General features: G+C 34.0%; 1 protein-coding gene and 1 pseudogene across 3 annotated transcripts; both read right to left on the reverse strand.

Annotated features, from left to right (window-relative positions):
• Nucleotides 1-964: 964 nt before the first annotated feature.
• LOC143592881 (protein COFACTOR ASSEMBLY OF COMPLEX C SUBUNIT B CCB2, chloroplastic-like) lies at nucleotides 965-4,542 on the reverse strand. Of its 2 annotated transcripts, none has more exons than XM_077072685.1 (5): nucleotides 3,993-4,542; nucleotides 3,344-3,415; nucleotides 2,617-2,757; nucleotides 2,361-2,520; nucleotides 965-2,281 (listed from the first exon to the last, which is right to left on the reverse strand). In XM_077072685.1, the coding sequence occupies exons 1-5, from the start codon at nucleotides 4,296-4,298 to the stop codon at nucleotides 2,094-2,096; spliced, it is 867 nt and encodes a 288-aa protein (XP_076928800.1). In that variant the 5' UTR covers nucleotides 4,299-4,542; the 3' UTR covers nucleotides 965-2,093. The 2 variants fall into 2 exon arrangements, with proteins under 2 accessions (XP_076928800.1, XP_076928796.1); XM_077072681.1 differs by having other exon boundaries at nucleotides 2,614-2,757.
• Nucleotides 4,543-6,672: 2,130 nt separating this feature from the next.
• Nucleotides 6,673-9,006, reverse strand: LOC143591074 (F-box protein At4g00755-like; annotated as a pseudogene). Its single transcript, XR_013145599.1, has 5 exons — nucleotides 8,845-9,006; nucleotides 7,999-8,391; nucleotides 7,734-7,911; nucleotides 7,199-7,317; nucleotides 6,673-7,102 (listed from the first exon to the last, which is right to left on the reverse strand). The product of XR_013145599.1 is annotated as an F-box protein At4g00755-like (transcript).
• Between the last annotated feature and the right edge of the window lie 2,378 nt (nucleotides 9,007-11,384).

Genomic DNA, 11,384 nt, shown 5'->3' on the forward strand with positions numbered 1-11,384 from the left:
AGAAAGCTGACTGGTTCAGATGTTTCTTTGTAGTGAATCAAACACGCTTTTATGATAACCGATTCATACGGAACCTCTTAATAAAATCAATAAAATCATTAGGGGGCTACCAAATATTTTCATTTCTCTCCCCTACACATTTTCTTTTTAATATTTATAGATAAGAGTTTTGAATATCTTTGGTAAGAAGAGTTGAATTATAGATTTTAGCTCATGTGTAAAAATCAATAGCTTTCGCCGTATTTTTTATTTTATTAAATGAAATAAAACAATTCACAGACAACCACGTATATATTGTCTAGAATTTGTGTTAGATACGACATTGCTTTCCCTTGAATAGAATTAGCATACCTAAACTTGTGATAGCTACAAAATAAACTCATTTCATCACTTAGACATTATCAAAAAATTATTTAAAATAAAATTACGTATTTTAATCAGTAATAGTAACCTTGCACCAACACAAAAGTACGTTTATAATTTTAGATCTTACAAAGTGAGTGACCTAGAAATTTCATCAGTTGGGGTTCAAATAGGCCAATCGAATCAAGTCATCTTACTAGCATATACCTAATACTTGACCGTAACTCTCTTCGAATAATGTTTTCTTTCATGGCACATCACCTCGATACATATCACTCATGGCTTTCATCAATCCACACGTCCACCTCGAGTCGTCCATCATTATCCAGTGACAAACAAATGTAGTTAAGGTAATTGCATATGTCGCCTTCTTCCTTTCAAATTTCATATTATAACTTCTATCTTTAAATAATACATGTATTACATGCATCAAAAGCAATTCTACAGTGTTACAAAACTCAATTTCGTCTTGCGTACTAAAGTCACCAAAAGTGGACTTGCATAAAACCAAAAAACATAAGATTTTAGAACAAAAGCAACAGCCATGTGTCATGTTCCCAAACCCTGCTATAACAGCCTGTATGTTTACTTACTAACAAAATAAACGTAAGCCTCAAGACATGTAACCAATGTACTTTGTCCCTACCAAAAAACCCTGCCTACATGTCAGTACAGAAGTTGCCAGAAACTACATATTATATAGTTCGAACAACTTTTAGTCTTTTACAGACTTTGGGCACCGATAGGCGGTTAGCAAGACACCAAATCAAACTGTCAATAAGAGGCCAAAATCGCGGTTTCAATTATACAATTGCAAACAAGCAAAAGCACTTTCACCTGGCAAATTAATAATAATTTAAATTGGAGAAATCCCATGAAAAGCTAATTGATTGACCGATTAGTTGAATACATATTTACAAAGGGATCGTTGGATATGCATTTTTCTAAGCTAATTGATTGACCGATTAGTCTTAAGATGACACGAGCATTACACGGTTTAAACCCGCAAAACCCGAATATAGTTTATCCAGTCTAGTGATGGGTTATGGTTTATTCTGTTCCAGTCCAAAACCGATTAAAATTCCCAGTCCTTGTACTTGTTCGTCATTGGTTTCAGAGTTGAATTCAGAATCGCAATCAGGTCTAACCCTTGAAATCCGACCCATCAGAACCTAGATATAGTCTATCCAGACTGGTTCTTGTTTCTAATATTTGCGCTTGTATGGTACGATCCAGCTCTGGCCCCATTATAACCCCCTACTGAAAGCACACCCAACTTTGTGCGGACATTTGCTGATGTGCAGACATTACATATACATCATCCAACAAATATCACACTCATCTAAGCAAAGCCAGGTTCGATATCAATTCGATAGCACAATATGGTTTGAACCAAGAGAGCTCGAGTTGAGTTCAATATCTAAAAACTTGATAAAAGATCACCTCCTTTGCAAACTAACGTATATGCACGTAACTTATAAATTACATTGATAATACTAACATATTACATAGGGCTCAAAACGCTCTTAAAATCTGGATATTAGCTTGTCACACGTTTTAGTCTCATTTTAACCCGTCATCAACACACTAAATAACTAACTACCACTTATGATCACTACCAAATACACCCTCATTTTATCTACTACTTTCTTAAACAATCTAACTTGGTCACACAATTAACAAATCAAGAGCATATATTACACAACAAAAACCATCTCCTACAACATGTTTTATGACCTCAAAAACTTATTAGCAATAGCTGCTATCCAAGCTCTATCTTTATTACTATATGCATAATTAATGCTAGATGCCAACAAGACAAACCCCGCACTCATGTCATCTTTATCTTGGTTTTTAATCACAGGCAAAACCAAAACGGAACGCGTACCTTCAGGAAGCATATCCCAGAGCTCAGAATCTGTAACGTTGACAGAATTTGACTAAATTTAAATCAATAAAATATTAGTTTATATCTACTCAACAGTACGATAATTTACCTGATCTCTTAGGAAAATAAAGCATGTCGGTCAAATTAACGAGCCCAACACGTTGAATTTGTTCTTTAAACCAGTCAATCGCTCGGTCTTTTGATATATCCATGTTTTTGGGCGTGTTCCAGTAGCCACGTACGCACAGTACATCACTGACAGTTATAAGCTAGATCAATAATAAGAGAATAAGCGTGTCAAAAATCGCACTTGTCGGTTTGTGGTTATGAGTTATTCATCAGTGTTTTGATTTTTTGAATACCACAGAAATACTGTTTGTGTTACGCAATAAAGTATATGATCCCCATGCTAAATCCTCTCTGCTTGTATCGGATATATCGCGTGACATGGCGAAGATTTGCTCAGCACCTTCCGGAATGCTTGCTTTAACTACCGGACTAGCACCCTGCATAATGTTAACTCATTTAAGACATCCGATTTACAGAAATTCATATAAAGATCATTCGATTTTGTTAACATCATAAGAAAATCATCAAAAATTGTTACAAGCCAAACAGAAGAACTCAACCCAAAAGACTAGTCTGATAGGCGAGGGAACCCATTTGGCTTATAAACCCCACATCAGTTGCCCATACAACCGATATGGGACAAGTCCCATACCTTGCAATGGTTTCAGTCCGTAACAAAAATAATCAATTTTGATAAGTAGATTGGTTTCGGTATCAAATTACAACTAGCCATGTGTAATTCAGTTATCGAATATGTTTTACACCAAAACCAAAACCAAAACCAAAACCAAAACCAAACCAAACCAAACCCGAACCATAATTTTCAGTTAATAAGTTACTTCATTTAATTATGTTACATGACTTATCCGAACCATAACCGAATAAACCAACTTTGACCTGACGGATCAATTAACCGATTATCTGAAAATTGCGGTTCAGACTTAACAGAATCATACGTTAATTGCCGTGTTCAGGTAATTCGGTTATTTCATTTGTTCTCACCTAATTATTGGTATGTTCTACCTTAAGAAACTGACCGATGTAAGGAAGCGTGACGGAGAATGCTGCCAAAGAAAGACCTAGAACCTCCGTTCTCTGAAATCCATCATGAAATTAAACAAAATCAACAAGAAAATTAGGGGAAAAGTAATGATCAACGTTTTATAACCTTTTGATTACATAATTCAAAGTAGACATGTAAACGAACAAAACATTCAATGAACTGTCCACGAACCGTTTGGCGGGGAGTGCGTTTCTATTCGTTTAATAAAAGAAACAAACATCAACACAAGTTTCGTTCGTTCATTTATGTTTGTTTCGTTTGTTCATATATGTTTGTTTATCTTTGTTCAGTTATGTTCATTTATGATCGTGAACTATTCGTTTAGATGTTAAATGAACGAACACGAGCATGTTCATCTCTAAATGAATGAACATGAACACAAATATTTGTCCAATACCTTTTTTTTTAGAATTGCACACCAATTGTTTGTGAAAAATCCATCACAAAATTTTAGGGGAAAAGTGATCATTATCGTTTTATAAACGCCAGATTACGTAATTCAGGCCATAATCCGTATAATTCAAAGACTGTATAACATTTTTAGTATTGCACACCAAGTGTTTGTGAAAAGTCCTGAGTCATCAAAACTGCAATAAATAAATTACTCACAAGCTGTGCCGGGGTGGGATTCGAACTCGCGAAGTGATCCAAAACCAGAAGAGATCCAAAAGCGTAGCCAATCCATCTGGGTAAGTAAGATTCATCCAACCCAGGAATGCCTAAAGTGAAACGAAGGACGGATAGATTGAGCTGTTGGTTTTGGTTTTGAGAATTGTCAGCCCCAGAGCAGGTTATTTTGGATGATAGTTTTGTTGGGTTTTTGAGAGTCTTGAATTGGAAATTGGAAGGTTTGTAGATGAATTTGGGTGCAAAGATGGAACAAGTAGTAAGGAAGAGAGTACAGGTGTGGCTCATTTTAAACGTTTTGTGATAATAAGCAAAAGATTGTGTATGTATAATAGACTAGAGAAACATGAGCGTTTGTAACCCGGTTTTGGGGTGATACAGGGTCGGGTTGTAAACCGGTTTGGAACTGGTATTTTTTTGTTCATCTTTGGCTGGCAGTTTCGATCCGAACTAAACGGGTACTATCGGCCGTTTTGTAGATTTTGTGGTGGGTGTTTTTGCACATTTCAATCTTTCTACGGGTTCATAATTCAGTTGTTGATATGGAATGTGAATTGAAGCTTGCTCGGAAAAGCTCCTTTGGAAAAAGTTTGTTTGTAAACAAGCTAAGGAGACTCGGCTTAGTTTGTAAACGAGCTTAACCCTAGCCAAGGCACTCATTAGCACATTTGATTGGCTTGTTGAAGTAAAAACTTTATAACACAATTGAACATATATAAATTAAAACACAAATTTATACCAAAATTTTAATATAAATTAAAAATTATACATTATGTGTATGTTAAAAATACTTATGTTTATGGATATAAAATTTACGTAAGAAAAAAAAATGAGTAAACTAGTCGGCTCGAACTTTTTACGAGTCAAGCTAAACCTCAATATTTCATCTCGTCAAGATAAACGATCCTTGTCGAGCCCAATCAGCTTGTTTACGGATTTGAATTTTAAATATGAGAAATTTGAGAACTTCTCTTTGACTATGAAAACACATTTCCATAAATTATCTACCTATTCTAATAAAAGAAAATAATTGAGACACATGTCGGTCTGTGGTTAAACCTCACAACTTTTTTCCCTCCAAAACCAAGATCTTAATTGACTTAATATATGTCATATTCACTTTCCCTTTACATTTTATTCCAAAATAAATATTAACTTTTATTTTACTATATATTCCCAAATACTTGGTGAAACTAAAAATTAACAACAAACCATGTTTGTTAAAGATTAAAAAAAAATATAATTTCAAATGTAATCATTAACATATTGTACTATGTACATTGTTGAAAATTATAAAGAAAAACAAAACTCGAATATGCTTTCATAAACATAACATATGAGGATGAAATCTGGTCCATGTAACTTGATCATTGTACTATGCTACTCTCGCCTATACATCAAGTATTATTGATTTTTTTTATCAATGATTGTTTCGGGTTTTGTGAAACTTAAGTTTGATTTTATAGTCAAAAGTTGGTGAATAGATTGTTTGGTACAAGTTAACGACATTTGGGTCAAAATTTATTATGGGTTAAAATGGGAAATCTAAATATTTTTAAAAGTTTGAGAATACAAATAGATTTATCACCCAATTTGTTACGGGTTGAAAGAAGTGTTGATTTAAAAATGTCAAACAGATGAAAGTTAGAATTTTAAACATGATTCGGGTTTCAAATTTATATTCAAAGACATTTTGGAAATAATTAAAAGGTTCAAGATTTGAAAAATTGATTATTTTTCCTCGACTATTAAAATTAAGAAAATATAGTGAGCACTTCTGACATGACACTCCATGTCTATCAATGCTTCTAACTTTAATCAAATTTGAAACATTTGTGTCAACATTAATTTTTCCTTCAATGGTGATCAGAACGTTGTATTGGAAGCATGTCATGCAACCTATGCTCAAATGGAGCAAAATATTCACAAAATTGAATGGGTTAACATGCAATTTTTTATGTTGTCATTATGTCAAAGTCGATAACCCTATGAAATTTATCAAAATCTTTTTCATGATGTAGCTCAGAAAAACATAGTTCTTGAAGAACAAGCGTCGTAATAATTTAATGTTTAGATTTCTTCTATGGCTTGTAAATTAATAAATATTTCAAAAAAGGTAATGCTCATTCGGTATTTAGGATGAGTAATCAGAACTACTATTGTAAGAGAAGTGTTATTCGTAAATTCTTTCAATTATATATATGATACTGACAATGAAAGTTTCAATAAAATGAGCGTTCTCAGGTACGTTTTTTGCATGTGCATTTTTTATTAAGTTCATTTAAAAAAAATTATTTTGTGATATAAATAAAATCAACTGTACACATAGTATAGATACAAGCATATATGTAATGTATTTATTCATGTACATTATGTAATTATTTGTTTTACTTGTAATCGTATAATTTGGATAATCCCGTGTATTACACGGGCTCTAAATCTAGTTAGTTTATAAACGATGAAAGTATTTGCAGAAAGAGTAAATACTAAATAGGGAATCTTAATATCATGTTTTACTGTAACATGTATGAAACTACCTTCTTAACCTCAATACATTCATATAAGTATCTGATATACCATTTCAACCAAAGTACAATGTGCAAATATCAACACAGCATCTTATATAGTTTATACCATTCAATTCCAATAAGATTTAACCATTTCGGGCTCAATCGTAATAGAAGGACCGCCCTCAGTGCTGCCACTTCATTACCTAATCCAAGTGTCGGGTCGGGTCGGGCTTTATTGTCACGGGTCGTTCATTTCAGATCATGATATCGCATACCATATACTGTTAACATGAAGAGGACCCTAATATCAATTGTTTGTAAGTCCACATACCATACTGATAATCTCATCATCTAAACCGGAAACGAGACGGGCTGAAAATCATTTGTTCCAAGCCCCTAATACTCGCAGTGAATGAACGGAACCGAGACGGGCTGCTACTTGCCTCACCTCTAGATTTCACAAGCGAACCGCAGCACTCAGCATTCGGGTAGTATTTCAGTGCACACTTTCCACTCGGGTCAATAATATCCACATCAAATGCAGGTGAAAGTGGCTGTCCGACAACTTGAACATGTGACACGCTGCAAGAATTAAACTTAATCACGCACAGATTTATCAATTTTCAATATTCAATTTTCACATGTGAACATATTTTAATAAGGTGATGAAGAACACACCAAATATAGTATTTTTCATCCATTTCTTGTTTCTGAACCCGACCCAACAACTCTATCTGCAAGTACCCACCAATACATAGAGCAGGTTGAGGTAGCTTAAACTTTTGCATGCGGCTTTCCTGTTTACAATTAAAGTATAAACGAACGGTTCACGAACGCATATAACTTACATATATGAATGAACACCATTGAGGTAAAAAGTTATTAAAACTAACGAAGTTGTAAACTTGTAATGGGTCAAAAAAATCTAAATGAATATATTAGCAAACTAAGTTAAACAAATATAAATGAACACAAGCGAACATTGACGAACATAAATAAACGAACAAGACGTGTTCATGTTCGTTCATTTAACTAAATCAACAAAATGATTTGTTCATGTTCGTTCGTTTATTATAAATGAACTTCTTGCAGAACGGTCCACTGATAGTTCGGTTTGTTTACAAACTTATTGATACCTTACTTTTTATCTTATAATGCGTAAATCTTTAATAAGTGTTAGCAATTATTAATAACTGATAAGAATCCAACTCACTTGTGCCATTGGAAACAATGGTGACGTGTACGTCCACACAACATTCTCAGAAAAAGACCTCAAAAGATGCGAAGGCTCGCGTTTCATATTATTTTCAAATTCATAACCTGGCTTCAAATGTCCCAGCGAAACCGCACAGCTTTTGCAGAGTAAATAGGAAAACCAAACTGAAAATATGCTGGAAAACCGGCAAAAAACTTTATCAGCAAACATTCACAACATAAAATTAAACTATTGACAGATTTATTCGAATTACGGTTATAACCTTGAAACGGCTGGATATTAATCTCAGTGATCACACACAAACTTGCAGTCAGTTTATATACTAGTGTTTCAGGGATCATCGGGTCAACTTCGCCTTTACTTGACCAGTAAGAAGCCCGTTGGTCAACCCTGTCGCCTGGTTCTAATGTGTGATGGATGCTTTCTTGAGGGTAGTTATCAGTGCTAGATGCAACAATTGCCTCTGATATGCAATCTTTTGTTATAAATGAGGTGAAACCGCGGGCTAAATATGCATACACTATATGCTCACTTTCCAAACATGACCTGTTTTGTATAGGCTTTATCATGTTATTCATTTCTATGACATGAGTAACCCTTGACACTTCAGGATACATTCGGATGCAAAGTTGTTTAAAAATCCCATTCATGATGACTGCATTAGAAAGATCAATATGTAAGAATCGTTTATATGCTCAGTGAACCGGCAGGAAGTTTGTTTATTTAATAAACGAACAAACACGAACAATTTTTTTTTGTTGATTTAAACAAACGAACATGAACACATTTTTGTGAACCATTTAATTTTAATTGGTCCAGCAGATTGATATTCACATTTACTTTTAATTGGTGTTCATTCAACTATGCTCGTTCATCTATGTTCAGTTACGTTTGTTCTTTTATGTTCGTGAACCATTAATTTATGTTTTAAACGAACGGGCATAAACGAAAACAAATGTGAGCGAGCATGAACAAGCAAATTCTGTTCATTTAATTATCCGTGCCGTTCATTTAATTAGCGTTGAATGAACGAACATGAATATGCACTGTTCGTGTTCGTCCGGCACATTTACAAGCATTATATTGATGCAAAGAGTTAAGAAGTTACCAAACTGACGCCAAGAGGTTGAAACAGCAGTGGCACGAACAAGATCAGCAGGGTTGTCCACGAACATTAGTATCTTTATCGACATATCTGCTCCAAGCCATTGTATAAAATCGCAGGAATCCTCCATAGGAGTGATATATCTCTGCAATTCTGCACAAAATTTAACCCTGCTATGATACCAAGTTAAACTCTTTAAGTGTGTAGATGATAGTGTAATTGCGATATTGTATTGATAATTGTAATTAGTGTTTTTAAAAGAACTGAGCTTATTTACTTTGAAAGCCTCTTAATGTATCATAACCTCTTAATGGTTAAGAGGTAAAATTAATTTTGAATGGTTAAAAGACTACCTCTTAACAATTAAGAGGTTATGAACTATTCTTAATGAACATTAAGAGGCTACCAAACAGCCCCTTAGAGCATTTACATTGGAGCCTCTATAGACTATATCCCTACTTTTTGTATATAACCATAAGAAGAAAATTGAAAGAACTAAAACACTACTACATTGGATTCTCTACAATAACGAAAACAATTTATAGAAACTAAAATTTACTTCTATAATCATAATCAAGAAGCTTATATGCAACCCTCTATATTTTATTACTCGTGTATAAAAAACAATAAAAAGTTATAAAATAAGTGGATTAGGAGGCATTCTCACTTTGATGGGTTGGTAAGGTGGTCATGTGTAAAATATGAGATCAGGTTGTGTGTAACATATTAGGAGTAACGCATCATTAAAATTTACACAAACAAATGAACTTAGAAACGTAGCAATTGTATATAGGGCAAAACTTGTGGAGAAGAGAAGGTAAAGGAGATGAAATAATCGCATTAAACTTAATTTGTTGAACTTTTGGGAAATATAATATAATATAATATAATTCGGGAGTAAGGAAACAAATAGGTGATGAAATCGTACGGAAGACGAAAACCGTCGGGGATGAGGGAGGTTTTTGTTGTTGATGGGAGGAGTGAAAGACAAGACAAACAACATGGATGGGAAATCAATTATTTGATGTCTACGTCGTCATTAAAACCAAATTTGTGTGTGCTCTTTTCATTCGATGCCCACTAAAATACATAAATAGTAATACACATTTTTTTTCCTTTTTTCTTATGTACAACAATTTCTAGCTGGGGTGTATATATTATTTTGTAAAGTTGTACATCTTTTAAAGTTGGTTCTTTAATGTTCGGCATAACAAGTCCGCACCAAGGATGTTTGGACGAAACCGCAGGAGGGACAGTGTTTTCGAGCAGGGCCTGAGAATTGTTAAAATATTTGGGTCAGAGGCAGAAAAAAATTGTGCTTTAAGTAATAGGAGTTTTTTGTTAGGCTTAAACGATTTAATTTTTTAATGAGCTTACTTAATTATGATTTAGGTTGTATAAAAAACCTTTTGAATTAAAATAGGCTTAGATATGTCCCAAATGAGACTACAACCCACAACCTTTTGGTTGAGGGTCATACTCTTTTTTGCCACTAGACCAAGCTAGTGGTTATATAATTGAGTTTAAACATTATACATTTTGTTTTTCATAAAAATATATATAATTTTTTTATTAAAAAAATCGAGCCTAGCGGAGTGTCGGCCACCCAGTTGTCCTCGAGAGTTGGCCCTGTTTCCAACCAATGTTGGGTATCCACCATCAATTCCCAAGAAATACTTTTAGGGGCGAACTCAAGTTGTTGATGTCGAGTTTCACATGTGAAAAAGCTTTGGTCCGCTTCATCTTATGATACCAACTTTATTGATGGTAACCAACTAAAATCAAGATTGTAGGGAACTTATGATATCAATTTCAAGAAGCCTGTTTCAGACAAGTAACGAAAATTCCGAGTCGACAAACTTTGAGTAATTTTTGTATACAGTTCTTCCTTGAAGTCTCCATAAAATGCATTATTCAGGCCAAGGTGATGTAATACCTACCTAGTCACGATTAACTTCAATAGCTAGCAAGAAGCATTCTCACATCAATACCTTCCATCTAAGTAAAACCCTTAGCCACCAAACATGCTTTATATATCTCGATTGCACTATTAAGTTTGTCTTGATTTTGTATACCCACTTAGATTCAATGTCTCGTTTGCCATCTTGTGGGTTTTCCAAAGTCAGCGTTTCTTTCTTTTGGATAGGGCTTCAATTTCTCTTTTCATGGTGTTAACCAATTTTTGTTTTGCATGGCTTGTTGAAAATATTTTGGCTCATTGTTACAACTTACAAGTGATGGCCGCCAAAAATGATATTAAGAGAGTTGGAGAATTTATCAAAAGATAGATAATTAGTAGGAGAATGTGATATGGAAGAAGATTGATTATCTGTGATGCATGAAATCATGAATGGTCAATAGATGGTGGCAAGTTTATGTTGAAATGAATATTATTGAGATTTTGTATACCCACTTTTGATAGGTGTTGGGTTGTTCTAAAACATTTTTTTTATCCACTATCGGGCCGTGGAGAATTATTACTGATGGTTGTTAGCCCACCCTCGGGTTGTGGGTTTTTATTGCAAGGATCTGGCCAACCATAA

The sequence above is a fragment of the Bidens hawaiensis genome, unplaced genomic scaffold (assembly GCF_021521415.1).
Source record: "Bidens hawaiensis isolate Kalapana, Puna unplaced genomic scaffold, B.hawaiensis_p1.1 tig00001685_1, whole genome shotgun sequence".
NCBI classification, from domain to species: domain Eukaryota; kingdom Viridiplantae; phylum Streptophyta; class Magnoliopsida; order Asterales; family Asteraceae; genus Bidens; species Bidens hawaiensis.

What these genes read in the sequence shown, in the direction of transcription:
- LOC143592881 (XM_077072681.1), bottom strand. Translation starts at nt 4,298, where the DNA reads ATGAGCCACACCTGTACTCTCTTCCTTACTACTTGTTCCATCTTTGCA. An exon ending in ACACAAACAGTATTTCTGTG is followed by an intron (nt 2,521 to 2,613) that starts GTATTCAAAAAA and finishes TTATTGATCTAG; the next exon opens with CTTATAACTGTCAGTGATGT. An exon ending in TTATTTTCCTAAGAGATCAG is followed by an intron (nt 2,282 to 2,360) that starts GTAAATTATCGT and finishes TCAACGTTACAG; the next exon opens with ATTCTGAGCTCTGGGATATG.